The sequence below is a fragment of the Malurus melanocephalus genome, unplaced genomic scaffold, assembly GCF_030028575.1.
Source record: "Malurus melanocephalus ecotype Western Australia unplaced genomic scaffold, MMel_1.1 scaffold_109, whole genome shotgun sequence".
NCBI lineage: Eukaryota > Metazoa > Chordata > Aves > Passeriformes > Maluridae > Malurus > Malurus melanocephalus.
In genome coordinates this window covers 1169316-1191746 of record NW_026623341.1, presented here as the reverse complement: position 1 = coordinate 1191746, position 22431 = coordinate 1169316, and the positions used below count along the sequence as shown (strand labels likewise).

At 34.9% G+C, this 22431-nt stretch overlaps 1 protein-coding gene across 1 annotated transcript in view; it reads left to right on the top strand.

The window, feature by feature from the left end:
• The window catches only part of EYS (eyes shut homolog), a 685229-nt gene that overhangs the window by 548799 nt on the left and 113999 nt on the right, over positions 1-22431 (top strand). Inside the window, exon 38 of the mRNA XM_057369428.1 lies at positions 3664-3817. Within this exon, the coding sequence (XP_057225411.1) occupies positions 3664-3817 (154 nt within the window). The remainder of the gene's footprint in view (positions 1-3663; positions 3818-22431) is intronic.

Here is a 22431-nt window from a genome sequence, read left to right as displayed (position 1 = left end):
TTTTTTTTAATTAATCCACCTTTGGATTACACCTGTTTTTACCAGGTGGTGGTGAGGTTACATCTGTTTGTCTGGCAGATAATTAGTAAACATTTAATTACAGGGAAAAACCTCAGACAAGATGCTACTGATATACAAATGAATTTGAATCAGAAAGTATGCATAAGAATAATATTAAAGTCAAAATCATAAGAATAATACAAAAGGATTAAAACTTGGATCTGTCTTTACCTAATACATGAGCCAGTGAAGAACAAAAAAGATCTGTGCTTTTTTTACCCTTTCATGTTTGTGTGCCTCARAACAAAGAGAGGGGAACACTTAAAAGTATCAATGCATTACTGTAATATCTTTTAGCAGTTATATCCTTGCAAATATACATAAGGCAAATAAAATACATATAAAAAATACAGCAAATAAACCTGTTTATTGGCTAGCCAGTAGACAGAATAGGAGAATCATTACATGTGCTAGGCATGTCACTTTACTAATTCATACCATACTGTTGTTAAAAATAATTTTCTTATTTGATGCCTTTATTGGTAAAAATTTTATCAACAGTTGGTTGGGATTAACAAATACTAAGGATTAACTGGTTTTTGTAGAAGTTTCCAGAAATAGATTAAAACATGGGGAAAGAGATGGGATATCATTGAATCCTGCATGTGATTTATAGAAAATTACTATACATTCATCTGTTTTAATGGGAAGAAAAATGTAGTTACATTCTTAATAATGATGTTTTCCCCAATTATTTCAGGGTGTATTTAAGAAGCAYCTGAATGGTAACGGTAAATGGACTAACACTGTCTGTAATTTCTGCAKTTACCTCATGTTTAAATTGTTGATTGAATGTGACAATTATGTTTGTGCCAATAAAGATTAAACATCATTGAGAACTATTTATTTGTTGAATACAGAATGCATTCATAAAATTTCTATTCTGTTCCTAATGATTTTATTTGTTTGCATGATTAAATTTCGTCAACATGTCAAAGCAAATTGTGATATTTAGGCACAAAGCAAAATAAATTGCTAGTGATCATAAAAACCTGATACAGTTATAAAGTTTTACTTCATCGTTTCACTTTTAGCAGAGTCAGCATAATACTGTTCACAATCCCTTCAAGGGTAGATTGTTTAGCTTCTACTCTATATCGTAGCCTATAACTTCTGACAATTGGATTTCAGATATCACAGCCCATGTTTATGACATTCCTTAAGGACAACAGCTCCATTTTCATAAGTTGTGCTCATAAATTATTTCCTCTGCTCTCAGAAGCTCTCTTTCCCAGATCTACCCATATTCTACTCACCCTCCTGAAACTAAATATGGGCATTTCAGTTGTATTCTATTTGCCTCTTGTTTCAGTTGGCATTCCCAAGCAGAGCATTTCACAGTATCCTTAGTCTCTGGTGAAATATATTTTCTTTCTTAATAAAGCTTATCCCATATTTTAATGGGAATTCAAATCTGTCTTTTAGATATGCAATCATTTAGGTCACTTGCTTGTCCTCATACTATTGTACAAAAATAATCTTCCAACTTGCCATTTCTGTGAAAGGATGRTTGCTGAGATCTGGTTTCTTTAGCCTGAACCCTTCACATAATCTCTGCTAAGGTCAAGATCATTTACCCCTMAAATCCAACAAGATTTTTTCACTCAGATGTTTCATGATCTCTGTCTGTTTCCAGAATCTCTCTGTTTTGCTTAAGACTGAGGCTTTTCCTAGGAAGGTAACTTCCATTCTATACCCTTGGTAGCATATACTCTTTCACACTACTAGAACAAAATTCTCTGCCTCCTCATGTTCACTGCAGAAAGATTTGAAGGATTGTCCTTTCAAAGGATTCCATACCACCTAGCAAATAATATGAAGAATGCTGTTAGTCACCTCTAAGTGTGACTTAAAAGCACTCCCTAGACTGAAGTTCAAGCAGCAACACTCACTGAGGTTTCAAGGAGTAATGCTGCCTTTGGGAAAGCTGTCCCAGATTTTTTACTGTTGATGATGAGGACCTTCTTCCAAGTTTTCACTAGTGGGCAATGGGAGAGGAGAAACAAGCTGTTCATCCATAACTTCACTTTTTTGTGATGCTATATGCATTCACGGCCCTCCTCCACATCATTGTCTCTGAATCAATGTAGCTTACAGATCTCTTATTGTTAGAAATTGGAAATGCCAGGAACAGCATGTGCAAGGAGGGGAGAAGATAAGGAAACAAATAATGCAATGTGTGCACACATCAGTTATGCTAGGGTTAAAAAGCAGTGCAACTGTGCTATATATTTTGAAAGAGAATTATCAGACTATTGTAGAAGGAAATTGTAAAAGCCAAAGGCATGAAATTCAGTCAAATTAAAATAGCTTTGGAGTTAATTAGGTATTCAGAATACAAAATATGTCTAAGCATAAAAGACTTCAGTAGGTCATCAGGATTTGTAACAGACTGAAGAAATGCAATGTTAACTAGAAAGCTGCTCTCAAGGAGAGAGTTTATGTTGTGAACTCTTTCTGCTATGAGCTATGCAAAGGGAAATGATCAGGGAGCTGCAAGCACTTCTGTCCCTATCTCTTAAAAGAATATTATTTGCTTTTTGTTTTGTCCTCTAAAATAAAGCTAATTATTTTGTCTTTACAAATGAGTAGGCTTTCTGAGTCCCAAGTATACCCTCATTCTGTTTACCTTTCTGAATAAAAACTTACAGGATGTTCCAATTTGCAGCCCCCTCCACCATCTCCAGGCTGGGGAGCTCCTAYCCAGCCCCTCCAGGCTCCTACCCAGCAGCTGAAACCCAGCCCAGATCCCAACCCTGCTGACCCTCTCCAGGGATCTCCTACTCAGTGATACCAACAGATTGATTCAAGACTCACCCACCCAAACCCAGGCACTCCATACTCAGGGTCCCCCAAATGCCAGAATACAATTTCTACCTATCTGATACCCACACCAGCACCCAGGGCCTCTCACTCAGARGCATCCATTTAAATATAATTTAAAACTGTACTTATCAGTCCTGTTTTTGTAGAAGAGCCATGTATCATCCATCATTTAAATGAAAATATTTTGCTATCATTTTTACAATGTCTAATATGCTATTCAGTGGAAGTGAACTTAAGCATCTTTTTATTCAGATTTTGAAAGTACAAGTAACAGTATGTTAGACGTTTTGTAAATAATTTTTCCTCTCATCCAGTCTGAAATATATCATCAATTGAGAAAGGTGATTTTTTTTGTAAACTTTGAATTTAAGAAAGAGATGTTATCTTAAAATTTTTGTTTTCTATAATTAATTTGAAAAACTGAATGAATATGATTTGTTTTTTTAGTGTCACCTTTGTTGCCTTAATGGTACTGCTGAATATAGAGAAAAGTTCACCTTCAATTAATGTGAAGATCTCAACAAGATTGATGCAACTGCAGTGGTATTAAGTAAATTTTGTCATCTGGTTATTTTCTTTTACTTTTAACTGTTATCAGCTAAATACAGATATTTACAAAGTCTGATATTTTCTCACAGTCACTGAAGACGAGTCCTGTATATGGATACAAGARTCCTCAATGTCACCTAGGCATCATGATGGGTGATGGCTGCCCCATAGTGTGAAATTAGTCYTACACTATCAGAAGTGTGACTATCTCCATTTTTGTTTTCAAAGCTGGTGAAAGAAATTTTGGAGAGCAGTTTCTTCACTTGTATCTTGTGGAGGGAAGACCAACAGTTCGATTTGGCTGTGGCAGCTCTCGGAACATTCTGACTGTGTCCCTCAACCAATCTGTTAGCAGAGGCATCCTCATTCCTATCACAATAAGGTAAGAATGCTGAGAGTTTTAGTCATATTGGGCAATAAAATGTGATTTCACTTTTTTTATGACAATAAAAAGAAAAAAAAAAAAGAAAAAGAAAAAAAAATGGAAAGCAAATTTGGAACCATTTTTCATGAAGTAGCCTCCTTGATTGAAAATACATTTTAGTTCACACACATTACCTCAGTCCTTTGGAGAATTTATGAATCATTCAAAGTCCAGATGCATTTACAGATACAGTCWGTTTGAGAACTGAAACTCTTTAAACATAATTTTGGAAGTTACAAATGGGGTGCTCATATTTTATGCGTATTAATTACCACATTGAATAAATTAGATTTGTCATCAGAATTTCAGTGCTAAATATAAGACTAATTTATTGTTTAAGATGAAAATAATAAAAACGGGCATGCTAACAACATCTCACAATGCAGGGTGGACTTGGTGAATTTAAAAGTCTTAACTAAACTATGATTATAAAAGTCTTAACTAAACTATGATTATATATTTTTATATGACATACATCTGCCACTGTACTATTAACATTATACAAGAAATGGTTGATCACTGCTGTCATTTTTCATCTTGTACAAACAATAGTTCTCAGAATAGTTCATTTGTCATTTTGAGGAAGGTATTGGTATCATGCTTTGGTAATGAATTAAGTCTTCCAGTCATGGAATTTCATATGTGCACCTTAGGTAAGATGTAAAATAGAAATAATACAGATTTTTTTTGGTCATGTTTATGTTAATAATGTTAAATGTTTTTAATCTTTACTTCAGAAACATTTAAAAAATAATTCTGACATCCATATAAAAATTAAATTGCTGCGATTAAGATAAAATTTCATTTTTTACATGGTTCGAGTATTAGACATAATTGCTGCACCTGAACTATAAATATTTGTGGTGTAAGGGAAAATAGAGCACAAATTATTAAACTAAAGGAAGTTTTAGCTAGGACAATGTTTGCTGTTAGAGGATGGTATGGGAAGGAGACTGCTGCAAAAATTACCATGAAACATACATTAGACTTCTCAAAATTGCCTCTTACTACCAAAAAAGGAAACAGAAWGCATGATCTGAATATTTTTGTGTTTTTCTTCTAAGCTGTTTCTCTGTGATGCAAATGTTGATAAGTTCAAAAAYGAGAGAGGTTTGATGATCTCAGTAAATATAGACTGATATGGAGAGAAGAGACTGTTCAGCTTTTTCTTGTTTGATTGTATGCTCACCCCATAAGCTTCACCACTCCTCTTAGAAACTTGTAAGAATGTCAATCCTCTTTTCAATATGTGGAAGGCTAACAGAATCTACCAATTAGAAAACTGTTTCATTTGCAACTTATATTTCTTCTCAGCCACAGGTGTCTTTTTATCCATTTAAAACAGGGGGGTTTTGCCTTTTATGCTGAGTATTAACATCTAGTACTAATGGAGCAAAGTCACGTAGCATGCATTCAAATCTCAYTAGCTGACAGCATATTTATTTAAGGCTTTTTGTACAGATTGTAAAGATATATAAAATGTACAAAGAAAATTATATCACTTCCTCTCCATTTGATCTAGCAGATAAAGAGACATTTTTTTCTCTCAGAAAATACTTGATAGAGTTATACAGCTCAATACTACTAAACTATTCTAAGATCAGTTTSTAATCCCAGAGAGTACTCTTGTGTGAGATATTCATCACATAATTGTCTGCACTGCATCAGCTGTGGTGGCATCATGTCTGCTTCATATGCTTAAGCCAGTAAAATGCTGTACAGATTATAATATTTTAGCAACAAATGCAGCTAAATGGCAATTAAAAATTTTATTCTAGTAATAGAGTTCAAGTTGACACTGAAAAATTTATTTCCTTCCTTTTCTACCCTAAAATTAAGCCCTCTGTACTTAYGGCCTCATTCTCCTTTTTACTACACTGAAAAATAATGTCAGTTCAATTTACACATTTCCTTTGTTTACTGGAATGTTACACTGCTATCTTTGAAACAGTGGCACACTAAATAACTTGCAAGGTGTGATTTTAGACTGTAGCTGGCAAGGATTTACATGAATTTGAGTTTATGGGCTTGGCCTTCAAAATGACTTGTGATTATTCTTGTGAGTCTTTCTAAAATGTAGAGAGAGCAGTATATCCTTCACCAGGCAGCAATAAAATTGTAATCCTTCAGCAATCATCCTTAACCTCTGCCAAAAGAAAAAGCAAACTTGAYAAGGCATTTGCAACCTCCCAAAATCTTGTATCATGAGATATAAAATATGAATCCATGACAAAACTGTTGATTTGTGTTCTCAGTGKCTGATGGAAATAGATAATTCTATATGTATGGTTTACCTGCAAAATTAATGTATTTTTTTTTTCCCCTGTAATGCAGGAAAAGAGTAAAAACTAGAATAAATGACCATTTTTTGTTACTGTTTGAAAGCTCTCCAATTGGAGAACAACAGATTTGTTACATTTGACTTCGAATAAGTTTTGAAGATCATATTTGACAGTTATTCCAGTTTGGGATGCAACTATGACTCCAGTGAATAAACACCACAATCAACACATCCAATAACATCTACAGAAGCAGATTTTCTCATTGTCAAACTTTTTCTTTTTACATCTTCATGTGCAGGAAGCTAATACATTGGCAYAGTTTACAGATATTACTTTCTTTTAACTGTATGATTAGTTTCCTTAGATATGGCCATTTTCTCAAACCGGATGAAGATTAAATGAGTTTTAAATGTTCAATCATTGTCTTTATGGTCCTTGTGAAATGGCAGCTTTATAGAAGAAAGTCAATAAAGCTCTGATTGCTTACTTTTTTTTGCCTTGCCTAAAGAAAATAGAAACCTGTTASAATGCAGTTTCATTTGTTATTTCCATTTCTGTTTATTTTAGGAGGATTTGATTACTGGCTTGAAAATGTGCATTCACTTGAGTTTAGTTTTTTGTGATTTCATAATTGAGATTGTATTGTTTTTTCAGTTAAAGCTTTGAGCACATACTTGAAATGTAGTTTGGATTGGTTTTATGGATTTGTTCTTTAAAGTTATTCAAAGAACATTAATTCAAACACATTTCATTCCATGATTGGGTTCTGAAATGCATTTGCCTGATGTAAAATCTTCTCTACTTTGTAGTTAAAGTGATAAGGATTTGAATTTTTCTAGACAGTACAGTGGATTTTACCTTTTAGAATAGGAGTACTGATATTTTTTATACATCTTAGCCTTTTAGTCTCTAAATGAAATTTTTTTCTGTTCTACGCAGTGATGTGATACAGCAGGTCCTTTTCTGTTTGGGAGATACCAAGCAAGCATTAATTAAAATCTTCCCTGTATGTAATAGCATCACACTTTTCCATCTTATTTTCCTGCAGAATTTTCCTCTGGAAATTAATGAACATAGTGCCCATCCCCACAGAAGTATATCATGGTATTGTTGCCTTGAAAGGCCAGTTTTTAATAATGACACAGACATTATAAATATATAGGATATATTTATAGGATATAAAAGGTTTTACCTCGGTATTTGGGATCCCAGGTGCACAACTTGATGGCAGAATGCACACCCGTGTACAGCACAGATACAAGTTTTATAGGTTTCAGGAATTAGCATATCTATCTAGGATTCCCCAATAAGAAACTTAACAAATGCAGTAATGTCCCCCTATTCTAATGAATCCCCCCCGAGATGAGGCCAGAGCCTAGTTTACACAAGATGTTCTGGACAGAAGGCTTCACCCAAGGCTGGAGCCTCAGGTTTAAGATAGCACAGGGTACACTGACTCCTTCCTGAGGATGTTTGGTCTCTCTGCCCAGCAGAACTCCTAAACTAAGCTGGAATATCAAGCTTCAGGAATTACAAGCATGTGGACTAAGGGGTACAGGTGGATGCATAGAGGGTACAGAAAGCGTAAAAAGGAAAAGCAAAAATCATCAGGCATCAGTATCATGTACATTTACATTTCATGTATCTTCCAAGTGAGCATATTGAAAGCAGTTGTTTCCAGTTTTCTGTCACACTTTAATTASTAGTATGGATGTGAGCATTTACTGATGGCTGAGAAGGGCACCTTTAGCCGTCCTTAAAAGAGTTTATTTGTCAAATACATTACCCAGTTAATGTTGTTGGGCCAACTCACAGAGACCATGCAGTGGTACTGAAGCTGCTGCAATTTATTATTTGGTCTTCCAGCTTCAAAAGCAGATGGCACATTCTGAACTGTGAAAGTCCTCCGCGTGTTTCTGTACCTCCACATGGAAGCTTTGGCAAGATGTAATGTACTAAGTACTAGCTACAGGATTATATTATCATTGTCCATGATTTTACCTGCACTTCTACTTCCTCTTTTTCCACAGAAGAGGAAAATCATTGCTTGAACTATTCCACMAAGTTTTTTATTGCATGTGCATTCTGAAAATTTGTTTTTAAAAAGAATATATAAATCACTATCCATACAATATGCTGGCTTATTTTGAGAATGACATTTACCTSTTTCATTTCATTATTTCAGAGATATATATAGCTTTTCATATAGTGCATAAATTTAATTCATATTTTTATTATTATTTACAGGTGTTCRGTGTTCTGCATAGTGTGAAAGTATTATTTGAAATTACATTAAATCMGTAAACAAAAAAAAAGTATTTTTCTAATGTCTTGCTATTTTTTTCAGCATTACCAGTTACCTAGGAATGTAGAATTTTTTTGTTTGGTGATTTGGAAACATCTGAGCAGCAGGTTTTGTATCTCAGCAGGTACATAGTGTAGTCTAAGTTTTATACTTGCAATACTGAGTTCCATAATCAATTATGTGATAAATGAGAAATGGAAAGGTGATTTGACTCAAGTCCACTTGATGCAATGTCACCATCATCTCATCACACCTCATTTTTCCAAAATTGTTTGAAGATTAACAGTGAAAGCAGTCTGGGATAGGTTTAAGAGCTGTTATTCTATTATAGGAATTTATTAARTTGTCAAAGAAATCACATTTAGGTCTGGTTTCAAAAAGGTATATTTTACACACTCTACATCTTAATTTTGAATTTTAAGTCAGCACATATATGAATTATACCCATGTAGATGTTGTGTTGCATAGAACTGGAAATGCTATCAGATATTAATTATATTYAACAAATTTTGAAGAAAAGTTTTAATTACTTTTAGAAGGACATATATTCAAGTAAATGCATTTATGTTTATTTACTGTAGTGATTTGAAAATTTAATAAAATCATCACATTTGCCACTAAGGTAAGGTAGGAATGTTTTTGCAGTGTATGYCTATGTAATGTTTGTTCTTAATCCCAGTTCCATCAATCCAGCTGCTACAGTTTTACACAAGTAAATCACTACMTCTGTTATTCAGTCTCAAAAATAGTCCTGTATGAGATGCATGATATCAAGATAATGAATATAAATTCTTGTATACGCAATTAATTTTCTTTTTTTAAATTGTAACATTGGGATTAGCTCATTAAGTGATTCCATGTGGCATGCTAATTGACATAGCTCAAATAAGAAAATGGATTCTCATAAAGAATATAGAAAATATTACCTTTTGTGTTTGTTTCTATTTCAGCTTTTGTGTATGAACAGAACATTCAGTGTGTTTAGAAACATAAGCCACTTTCTGAAACTATTTTTTTTGCTCTCACTCATCRACAGTGTGCAATATTTCATCAGTGATCTGTCAAAGCCAACAAACCAACTGCTATGGCTGTTCAAGCTCATTAGCTGCTGACTCAAAGAGCAGATGTTTGAATTCCTGTACCCTTCATGCTCTGGCTTTACACTAGATGTTCTTACATTAACTGACCTTACAGGCATGACTCAAGAACACAGAAAGACAGAATGAAATGATTCTGTAGGCTGGAAAGGACCTCTTGAGGCCCTTCCAACATTCCTGCTCAAGCAGGGTGTCCTGGTTTCAGTTGGGATAAGGTTTTCTCCTCGGTAATGGGTATAGTGCTGTGTTTTGCATTTGGTGTAAGGATTAAGTTGATAACACATCAATGCTTTGCTTTTTGCTAAATCGTGTTTATCCTGTGACTAAAGAGGCATTAGCATTAGCTAAAATAGCCATTAACTGATTTTGGATGGTTTATAGCAAAGTGACTCAGCACAGACCAGTTCATAGTATATGGCGTCTTAATAGCTTCATCTTCCCATTCACAGTGTGTCATTATACATTTATCTCAGATGAAAATGTGATATCTGCTGTGTTTTCTTATGYACAAAATATGTAGTTGGTCATTTGAGTTCCTCCTACAAGGATGTGCATTCCAAATGCTAAAACAACTGATTGAAATCAATGCATTAAAGAAGGTTTGATCACTTCTCTTGTTAGGTGTGAGTTTTCTTCAGTCTCTTTCAAAGATGTTCATATCAATATATAAATTTTAAAATGTGAACTGCATTAAGAATTCAGTAATACAGAATAGCATAATACAGCACTGTCAGCTGCCTTTCCTGAAGTGACAGCCATCCAGACCTCCATACTGACCTGGGCTCTGGGTCACAAGTGGAGTACTGTGACCGACCTGAAACCACAGAGGCTGCATAAGGAATCAATGTATATTTACTGTATTTCAAGGATAAATCTTTGAAAAAATATGCGGATTTTGATTATTGACATTATTTAAGAACAATTCTGATAAGTCGTCTTTACTCCATCCAACCTCACCTACTTTCAAGTCAGGTATGRATCTAAAGGACTGTTTCTGTACAAGTACATGGATTTATGGCCAAAAATTAAAAATTCATGCAGTACTCAGAYACTTATTGATCATTAGGCTTTTCTGACACTCAGCTAAAAGTTGACAGTTTGTGTTTAGGTTACCTCCCTTGGTGATCAGTGTCAGATGGTGAACATGTTGAAAAAAATGGAAGGATTGGTTTGCAAAATACACTTTATTTCTTTCTCATAATCTTGCATCCCATGGAGAAACCCTTTTTTTCTGTTGCAGTTACTGCAACTTCAAACATGCTTAAAAGTCATTATTTTATTGTTGTAAGTCTCTAATACCATGAAAAGTAATATTGGAAAGTATTTGGAAAGTCTTGTTAGCATGGCACACCCTCTAATCTCCTTTTGAACATGGAATTAGAAAAATTAAATTTTGTTGGTAATCTTACGTAATCAATTTTATGTCACATTCAGCATTCTGTTAAATTCTATCTAGGGGCAAATGCTGACTTTTAGCTCAAAAAGATGCTCTGATCATGAGCTTGAAATTGATGTAATAAATTCTTGTTTGCCCTTCAATGTCCTGAAAAAAATAAAAGAGCATCATTTAATCKCTATTCCTGAAGGTATCTACCAGAATTTAAACTTTTTAATTGATAGAGTAAGAGATACTAAGATGACTGTATTTCCTAAAGGAAAAAGGATAGCTGTTATTTTTAACTCTATTATCTGTTTTAAGCATTTAACATATTTTGTTTGAATTASCAGAGTTGCTGAAGGGTATTTGTATTTACAAGCAAGTTCAACATAGCATAATAAAGCAAAATCAAGTAACACACAAAAAAATGCACTAACTTTCACAGTATTTTATTTTGGATTGTTGTTATCATTGTAGGATGAATTAACTCATCTTAAAAGATGCTGATAGGAAAAACTGTCTCAAAGCTATGCAAAATAATTAATAATTCACCACAAGAGTTGAAGATTCTACTTTCAACTAATTTACAAGAAATACAATTTTTTTATGACTGTGAGAAAAAAAATGTCATGTTTCTGGAGAAAATTATGTCATGTCAGTGGTCATTTTGATATGAGCCCARCTTTATATACTGACTGTTCCAAAGAGTGCCTGTATAGTCTAGTGGTAAAATGGAAGGGTTTTTTCAGTCTTTCATGTAGTTAGGGTGCATTCCCACCCAAAGTTATTGTTGTACTTCCCCCATTCTCCGTCTCTAATGCAGAGGACCAGACTTGAAAATAATAGTGAAGGTTGATGTTATCAGTTTGGAGCAATGTTTTTATTATGTCCATTTCTTCCTAAGTCAAACATTTCCCTAACACCCCTCATACTCATACTAGAAATGAAGTGGTAAAATATAAAGAGYTAATGAGGAATGCTTCAAAACACTGTCATATCAATTTTCACATCTTTAAACAGGATCAGATGTTTAATGACCATGGTAATCTCTAATGTATGTTTAGTATTTCGTCGTTAAGCACATTACAAATATGTTGGTAATTAGATGTGTGAATAGATTGTTAGGTTTTCATGCTATAACCTTCACAAGGCATGACCAAAGTATTGTATAATTCAGAACATTCTAAAACCTTCATGTTTAACAGACCCTCTTATCAAGCATGACAAAATAATAGCTAATGTAATTTTYGGAATAACCAGAAAATTTCATTTTCCAAAGGAAATTCTAAGATTAATAATCACATTAAAGAAACAGTTTCAATGTGTTGTTGACAATTGCAGTAATTTTTTATCACTTTCTTAGTGAATGATGCTGCTAACAAAGTTATTTCTCTATAGGATTTTACYGAATCTGTATGCCACAATTTATTAGGTCTTCTAAAGACAGTGAGGTGTGAATTCACCAGAATTAAGATATACATTATAGCGCATTTCRTCGCCATTTATTTTTAGAATTGCTATGTGTCATAATTTTAAAATTCCAATATTCAAAGAATCTCTGAGCTTTTGCAAGAAAAATAGGAAGAATAAAGTTCTARTAGTCTATATAACCCAATTTCCATTTTCTGGACACATCTGCTTTGAAAATTATATTATTTGCTTTTCAGCCGGGTTGATAAAGCATATGTAAGTAGGTTTTATTACATCATGTAAATTTTAAATTACATATAACATAAATTTCCAAAATTTGTTAAAGTATTTATAACTCTCCCTTTCTGTATTAAAGAAGCCTGCTTTAATGGTGAAGACTTGTGCATAGTCCTTTTTGTATTGTGTTYTGCATAAAGTGTTTTATTCCAAGTGCTGTTGATGTGATTCCTTACCCACTGCAGTTTCTCTGTATAGACAGTGGTCTCATATGATTCACTTTTCCATCTTCTTGTATCGGTGTCAGACTGTGAAACAGGCAGCAAAGATTTCAAAATATTTGGCTGCTCCCTCTGTTCCAGGGAAGAAGCAGAATGCAAGGCCCTTCTGATCTGCCCAGAAGGAAGAGCAGTTATTTCACATATATGCCAGTACAAAGGGGTTTCAGTACTGCTGAAGGGAAACTAGGAATTATGCATGAAACAGTGCAGATATCAATGACATGAAGGAAAAAAAGTAGTCAGTAGATCACAGAAGGTATAATAAAATTCAAGATAATCTGATGTATCATTTCAATATTTCTTTATTTCTAATGAATATAAAATTCCATAAATTTGTTATCTCAATGTCTGGTCACCCAGTTATTTGCACAGAGGACTTTTCAGATAACAGTTTAATTTATGTTAGTTTGGCACTGTGCATGGAACTATAGCAATAGAGCATAATGCCAAATATCTTATGAAGGTGCAAGGTTGCCTTCTTCCTAAGAAGTGAGATCGCAGTTAAGGCTTTTGTATTTGTGTGTTCTGAAGAGCTAAACAACAAAATAAAACTGTGAAGGAGAAGAAGTTTTTTAATTCTCTTTCTCAAGCCCATTCTCTATGTGAAAGATCAATACAGAAATAAAATTGGTTCAGTGTGCTTGTAACAGTTGGCAATTCTCTACAGGTTTGCTTTAGCTGAAAGCAATAGGAAGTTTTATTTGCTCTGCAGGTATTGAAATCAGTAAAAAATAAAAACCAGAGGTRAGCCAGCCTTTGCATGAATATCCAAAAAAGCAGTGGTAAAGGAAAGRGCAAGAAAATGTATCTATCTCTCAATAAGCCAGTTGGTCTCACTGATTCATCTCATGAGCACCAATAACTACCGAGTCAGAAGGCAGGGGTTTCAAAAACGAAACAGGCAGTGAAGTCACACAGCCCAGACTGCTGTAGGGTTAAGCTGGATTTTCTCCTGTGTGCTGAGAAGAGAGCAACTCTTGGTCTGTGTGACCAGCTCCCAGCTCAGCAGCAAGCTTCAAACATGGCTTTGAAAAATTTTGTTGATCTTAGCTTGTTACTTGGGTCACACAAATCTAAAGTGGGAGTAATATTTACCTATCTCAAAAAAATGTTCAAAAGACTAAATGTTCTCAGGCAAAGAATTTTTAAAAATGTGACATTGGGGTTCTGGTGCATAATCTGYATTTTGTGCTCTACTCAGTCCTTCTGTGGGACCAAAAATTGTCCCTGGAACTCAGATATAATAACAGGGGATCATTGTTTCATATAATTCATTGGATAACCCTTTTCCTGGGGGCTGAGGGAAAGAAACAGCGATGGTTATTATTTAATTTTAATTGCTGTAACCTCATTTTTTTCTAGCTTTTTGCTTTCTAAATAAATTTCAGGCAGCTGTTCAATTTATAGTTTTCATATATGCAGACAAGAAAGCAAAACAGGACATGAGACAGTTGATTGTTTCAAGACTAGCCAGTTTAGATCTAGTTTTTCATCCTGGTAGTAAGAAAATTTGATGCTGCAAATTGAGTCACTTGATTAAAGAGAATATTGAGTCAGAGAAACACATATGTTTATTAAATAGTCCTTCTTGATAGTCATGAAAGAGAGAGGAAAAAAGAGAAAGATGTCAACTTCATCTTTCAGAGAGAGAGAGRAATCCCCACTGCATCTTTCCGAGAGTCTGCAAGGAACTCATTTGTTGAACGCGAGATAGGAAGGGAGGTATTTCTCTTTCTTTAGCTGAAGTATATCAATTCTGTGAGGAATTTGTATTTTACATAGTTAATTCRGGTGGGATAAATTATTTTACCTGTCTCTCTACCACTTTGTCACTATCATTAGCTTGCTCTTTGAAGCACACATTAACCTGGTTTTCTACTAGACCCTGAAGTGCCTGTGAGACTTTCTTCTCTGCTTGCACCCCATTGTGTATCATTCACCTTCTGCCCCATCCTCTTCAGTTTTGTTGACTTATTTTCTGTGGAGTTACTGAGGCTGATGGTACACCTGTGATCACCTTCATCCAAAGATGCTTTGTTATTTTATGACCATTACTTGATCTTGTTCTTTCCTTGGCTGGAAATGCAGAATTTAATRAAAATGCACTTCACTGGAGGCTGATTGCAGGCAGTAGTTTAAGCTGTGGATAAATGCAGCAGAAACTAGAGGGACGGCACCTTCATCAGAGACAGGTTAGGCAGGCAGATTTGGGCTATTATTACATCAAGCAATTCAAAAAAATACCCATATTTTAAAATATCTGTTTTTCCCATATCAGTCCTGTGATGATAATTGGTAAGTGATCTCCCTGTCTTTATCTTGGCTSAGGAGTTTTGTCATCATGTTTCCCCACCCTCACTGTCTTTTTGAGAGGGAGGGGTGAGAGAGCAGCTGGGTRAGCAGCTGGCAGCTGATCGAGATCAACCCATTGCAAAAAGAACACAGAAGTGATACTGARCACAATTTTCCTCCATTCCTTCCATGTGTAGTTGTGTAGGCAAAATTGTATAACATATACATGACCTCTTCTGTTTATTTGAATTTTTAGTGCTGTCTTGTGTTGGATAAGGCTGTATTCTGTTGTTCAACAGAACGTAAATGTGAGTATACTGTAGAATTCTTGCAGGCACACAGTGTCAGGGTATAGTGAACACAGAAAAGTAATTAATGTCTTGCACTGCTGGTGCTAAAGTCTTTCCAGAGGTGTGAAAAATATCTGCTGCACTGGAGAGTATTTCCAGAGAAATTTCCACTGTCTTAACAGTTTGTAAACACGTTCTCTGGGTCTGTGGAAATCCTGTGCTTTGTTATAAAATAACAAAACCATACATAGTGCCAAATCTGCATTTGAGCTCATACTTCAAGTGRACTCTATTAAATGGACATGCAACTGTTGGCGGCTTGGAGTACATAAAAATAACTTTTTTTTCAGGTTTTGGACTGCCTTTTCTGGAGGCTTTGCTCACGTGCAGCATCCCATGTTTGCTGTACATTTCCCTGTCGGGGGAAATGGTGTTTCTATGGCACCAACTCACATCTGTGCCTTGGGATACATRTCCCTGTGGTTTTCCCTCTGCAGCTTCTGTGTGGTTTGCAGTGCTGCTCTGCCATTTGCTGYGACTGTGGATGTGAATTCCTACTGCACTGATGGGTTTTAGTGAGAACACTGGGAACTARGGATCTATACATTGTCACAGAAATTGTTTTATCCCCCCTACAGTTCACATTGTCTTGTCAGAGCTGCCAGCACCTAGCAGACCAACAGTAATGAAAGATGTGAATGTGAGAGCTAGAGTGGAGCATGCTGTGTTGCTACTAAATTACTCAGCAGCGTTCAAAACACCTTCAGAAAATACATTTTCTCTCGCATTTGAATACATTTTATGTAAATCTGACATGTGGTTTGGCCCCTGGGTTTTGTTCCCAACAYTGTCAGAAACAATCTTCTGCAACCTCTTTTGTTCATCCATCTGGAAAATAACAGGATTATACTTGCCTGCCTTCTGGGGGAAGTATAAGTTTTGCTCAACAGCAAATGTTGTGAAAAATACAAAACTGAACACCAGCCTGTGCCTGACATAAGCCAAGGGATGTTGTGACCATTTTTTTCCTTGGCTGAAGAACATTCTTTCTCAACCAGCCAAAGGGGAAGACATTGATTATTAAGACTGTGAGAATTTCCCTTCTCTTTTATTAGAAGGGAAGAACAGATTGCTTTGTTTTAATGTATTTATTTCACTCAAAKACTTAACYCCGTAATCTTCCAAGATTTCTTAATGTATTTAATGGAGGTAGTGAATCTGGCACTTTTATCTTAGCACTTTGTAAAGGGCATTTCTTCAGTTCCCATGTGAAGAAGCAGGCCCATAAGCAGTTTTACTGAAAATTTAAGGTGGGGATATGTGAGCAAAAAAAGGCTCCAGGTGACAAATGAGTGGACTTTGCTGCTTGCTKGAAGCAGACAATAATCTCAGCAGCAGCCTATGCCAAACGTATATCCATGTTTTTCAGTTTTAGAACTCAGTTTTGGTGATGCACTGGGGTTGCTAAGCTCTCTGTTCCTACTCCAAGAGCTATGAATTATTTCTGAGCCCCATGTGATTTCATCTGTTTCACTTTATACTCTTTAACTTTCAAACTTAGGTGAGAAAGCTTTGGGATTCATAATGTGGGGKTTTGTTTATTTCTTTCTTCTTTGCTTTGCCAAAACACAGAACCCATATTTAATAATTGTGGAATTTTCTATTTAATAATAGAGAAATGCAGTCGGCATGAACATTTGTTTTGTCTCTAATAAAAGYTGCAAAAAGTCTCAGAATGCTGAAAAGTAATCCTGTGGAATTTAGGTGTTCACATTTCAGTGCAAGAACATTCATTTACATGGAATGGCAAAGGGCTGTTTGTTACTGCATATATGACATTTCAGCCTAATGTATTTTCAGCCAGTATAACATCTGTGATGTTTTATTTTCTTGAGCATTTTACAATGGTCAGCATCTTACATCTTTTGGAATTAATATCACTTATTAAAGTCCTCTTTGTTCAGGAAGATAATGTCAGTCTTACTAAGCAGGCAAYTGAAGAGAATAGTGATTAATTTGGTTTGATTAGTTGTGAACTGCTGTAGAAATTCTGCTGATCTGACTAAAATATTATCTTTTGGGAGATTTGATAATTTTGGTTTTGGTCAGGTCAGATCTCTAGTCCCACTACCTGAACAATTTCATCAATTGGGCACCTTTTTTTTTGGTAGCAGCACAGTCTCATATTCACTAAAACTGCTGCTTATTAACAGCAGATTGTATATGAAATATTTTACCACTCAAGCAAGTATGGCAGTTGGATCCAAAGAGAGGCCTAGACCTTGAAAAGTCCTCTCATTCTTACTCTTAAGAGTTAATGTGTAAAAGACAAACATTATTCAAAGACAGTGGATCCAACACTGTCATAATTAGTTCACTTCATGTCATTGCTTTGTGATTTAAAGTTATTAAGTGATTTGCCCACACAATTTTTATTATAGCTGATCATGTGTTCTGACAGGTTGGGAGCAAGGTTGTGGGAGTTTTTTGGTCTCCTTGGTCGTGTAGTATTATAGTAGTGATTAAATGCTGAACTTGTATTTTTGCTCTCACTTAGAATTCTTTCTATGATATTTTGTCTTTTTTTTTCCTTTCATACTTTTTTCTTGCTAAAGTACTCAAAATCTGCTGTCATTTTTCTCGTTATGAGCAGGAAGACAGTTAAGTACACCAAACCTTGCCTACTGAATACAGACAACCAAAAGGCCAAAACATTTACAGCTACATTAAGTAGGAAATGAAGCGGTACAGAATTGTTCCATTTAAATTCAAGATGAGCTGCAAGAAACTAGTATATTTCACCTCACCTTACACAAGTTCTTGAACTAAACATGAACTAACATTTTGTGACCTGCAACTTTTACAGCATAGTGCTGCTGCCTCTTCAGATGATGAAATAAATTAAATTGCCTAATAACTGGGAAAACTTGATGCACATATTCTGTACTTTTCAAATCTCATTGCATGCCTTTAAACAAAAAGTAGAAAGAAATCAGATACTTTAGTCTTCCAAACTGCGTATTSAATCATTTGAAATCATTTCCATGTCTTTGTCTGAGAGTATCCTTGCTCATTTTAACCCCAGATAGCTGAGGATGGTTCTATGGGCTCCAAAGAACATCTCCTATAAAAATATTGTGCCTTAAATCATTATCAATTATTTCAAAAAAATACTCAGCTGATCAAAGATGRGAGTTAAAAACTTTGCCTAATGATCTTTTTGTTCTTTTCTTTGCAGTTTTCCTTCTAGAAACAATCATGCTCTCTTTTTATGTCACTGTAGGGTTCATATCTGATTCCAGCCAAATCAAGTCTTTCTTCCCYACCTACACAAACTGTTGCATATATATTCAGCAGTGACAATAGAGGACAGACAAAGAACTTCCTTTGCTCCCTCCACCCTTCCTGAATAAGAAAAGGATGATAAAAGGAAGACATGTGTCCTGCCTTGCGTATGTCAGGCACAAGCATATGTTTGGTTTTTTTTTTTTTTCTTTCTGACCAAACAGTAGCTTATTTTGGTTGGGTTTTTGTTTGTTTATTTGGTTTGGTTTGGTGTAAAATCTGAAAAAAACAATGCAGTAGTTTTGTAATAAAAAACAGTGGTAGAATTAGCTGACCTAAACCTGCTCACCCTATCTCCCTGCCAACTCTCTTCCCCTGGCACACAAATGAGAGGCAGATGCACAGCAGGCGAGGTTTTCCAGGTTCATCATTAAGCAAAGCACTTAATATTGACTAAAAACAGGCAAATATTTGACTGCTGCAATTTAATCAGTGGAATGGGTACGTTCTTTAAAAGCAAGTTGTGTTTAGATTAATTCTTCTTAATTTCTAGTTACTTCACATTAGATGAATAAAAGCATGACAATCACAGAACTTGTATTCATTACCCGATGTATTTGGCATTCTTCAGAMAAGATCTTGGGCAAGTCTATTCATCTTCTCCAGCTTTTTCCCTGTGATACAACATTTWCAGAGACCTTTTTATTATAAAATTCATTATTAATCACAGAGTGCTGAGGTGCATATRTGAAGACTAAAATAATTTCTAGAAATAACTAACATCAGATAGATAAAGCTGTTTCCTAAATACACTGCCATTCAGATAGAACGTTCCTTACAAAGSTTTCATAATACCCTTATATCCAGATCAGCAAAGTGGGTAGAAAATTTATTGGTCATCATTGCATTGTCTATCTGGCAGACAGTCACTCATGGCATCCCTGAGTGCTCAGTWCTGTGACCCAAGGAAAAAATGAAATATTTTATTGGGTCCTTCAGAGGAAAATAATCTTCCAGCACAATCTCCTAGTGTTTGCCCCAGAGGCATGTCTGAAGTGTACGTATATGAATGCTCTTCCAATCATATTAGAAACAGTTTTGCTAAACAAAATTACWTGAAATTATTCTATTTTTCCTTGTCTATTTAAATTTGAAGGGCAACTTTCTTCTCCAAACCTTGCAAGTATATGGCATGTAGGCTGAGATATCCTTCATTTCACAATTTGTCAGTAAGTTTGGGGTTTTTTTTGGTATTTTGGTATTTGAAAGATTGGCTTGAAATGATAGTGAGCACCAACTCTACCAGTCTGCAGGGATTCTGAGTCTGCAAATTATGATATAAAATGGTTTCCTTTAGGGCTAATGCTATAAAGTATATAACTGGTACCTGGTAAACCCTGGTTGTGCGAGATTTAATTTATTACTAATTAGAGACAGATTAATCTGGAGTTAGTTTTTGTGAGTTASAAATGTTAATTCTGATAAATTGATACATTTTTCAGTGCTTGAATCTTAACCTAAAGTATCTACATGGTTAATAGCATCAAGCATCTCTCTGAAATTAAATAGTTAATCAGAGGGTGGTTTTGTAATGAAATATTTTTTAATATTTCCAAATTCAATATGTGTATAGTTGTATTTATAAGTGGAAAATTGGACATCAAAATCAAGAAATAAAGAACCTCATCTGTAAGCAAAACCAGATTTTATATACACAGCAACAGGCATTGTGGTGCTGTTTACACTTCCACAATTTCCTTAATGACTTGCATTCATAAAATATAATCTTGTTAAAAGGCCTGTGTAAGATTTTGAATATCCGTGAAGAAACCATACAAGATTGGTTTTTTGCATGAAAACCTCATACCTTTTGTTCCTAAAATCTGATGAAAGTAATCTATCTTTTTTACAAAAAAACACCAAACAATTTCTAAAAGGTGGCCTATGAATGCACATTTACACATACAAGCTAAATGAATTATATTGGCCTTGCTTTTCTTTTTTGCAGTTAATATTAATGAATCCTGTGTAGTATTTATTTTCCAAATAATACATTTTGGCTCAAATATATCACAAAAACAAAGGGACTGAAAAAATAAGAGATAAATCTGTAACACACTAGGAAATGTACATCTGGCTATTTAGTAGTTTCYCTTGAAGCACATCCAAATGACATTATAATCTGTATTTTACCTTTGGATATTCAAATATGTAATAGGCATCATAATCCTGTACCTTCCTGTATGTTTGATATTGCAGCTAAAATGTGTGTCAACATACCACCATAAAGCAATCTTTTTTTTCTTTAAATCAGTTGGTTATAGCTTAGCAAAATGTTCTTAGCTGTTTATGTTGGATGCTTTGATTTAGACAGGTTCAAGTACAAAATACGTGTGAAATTATTATGAGAATCTTTATTTCTTTGACAGAGCAGGTCTAAAGCTCATTCTGAGCCCACTTTCATTCTGATKGGGAAAAGAACAGCACATGTGCTATCAAAAGCAGACTGCAACAAAACATTTAATGAGTCTGCTCCAGATAGAGATAAGTGGAGAACTTTAATCAGTTCAGATGATAACAGGAAGCTTCAAGTTCTATGCAATTCTGTATTTATCCATGTAATCTGACATCAGAGATCTGCTCTGTTCTGTTCCTTTGTGTGTTCAAAGCAAAACGTATCTGTCAAGAAACAGTTTTGTTTTTTTTTTTTTAATGCAAATAACTGATTACACTGTGTGGCCATTAGACTTCACAAATCAATAGATCTGAAGTCTGGTAAGTGGGAGTGTTATTTATAATTTCTGCCTTGCATTATCAGCTTCAGGTGAGTTGCTGATGCTTTGTGAAAGTACACTTGCAACATGCCCAGCGCTTTTAGTAGCACTGATGCCTCTCATTTCTCCTAAAATCAGTTAGTGTTCCCTGAAGAGGGAACACTTCAGTTCTACTGAAGAGGGCCTGAAGGGATTATGATGACAAGAGCTTACCTTCTTTCTTACTCAGGGTGTCAAAAGGAGAGGCACAATGGTGGTGAGGACTGGAGGCACAGAGATAACCCTCTTAACTGGTGTTTCAGCTTACTAAGAAGGATCAATTATTMATTTCCACATTTATCAGGGTTACAAATGGTGCATTAACCTTCTCTGCAGTTCTCCATGGCCTTTTGCTTATGACAGCATAAAAATGCTTAACACAAATAAAATGCTACTGATAATTCTTGTCATAAATGGAAAACTTTTCTTTGGCAATAGCATATGTTTGCACCTTCGATGAGACAAGATAATAATTTGCTGAATTAAGCAATACAGTGGAGAGCTAAATATCCTATTTTAAGAGGTTGCCTTTAGCACTAAATGCCCTGACTTACATTCTCTTGCCATATTTTAAGTTGRTCTTAATGTAATTCTACTGAATTAGGCATTCATAGACCATTATAGAAGAGGTGAGTAGAGGATATAGTTGTTTCAGCAGTTGTTGCTGAATTATAAGAGGGATTATAAGTGTCTGCCTATTTCTTTTCTCCTACTGGGATGTTTCTGAGAATGTCATCAGAAGAGACAGAGAACAGGCTGTTTAAATATCATTATGAGAAGCTGCCACATAAAGTTTTCCTAAGTCTTAATTAGAGAAATGTGAAACTAGCTCCAAGGTCCAAAGGCTTAAAGTTAGAAAGAATTCAAAGACAGGAGCCTTAAAGAGTCTGAAACCAAAAAAA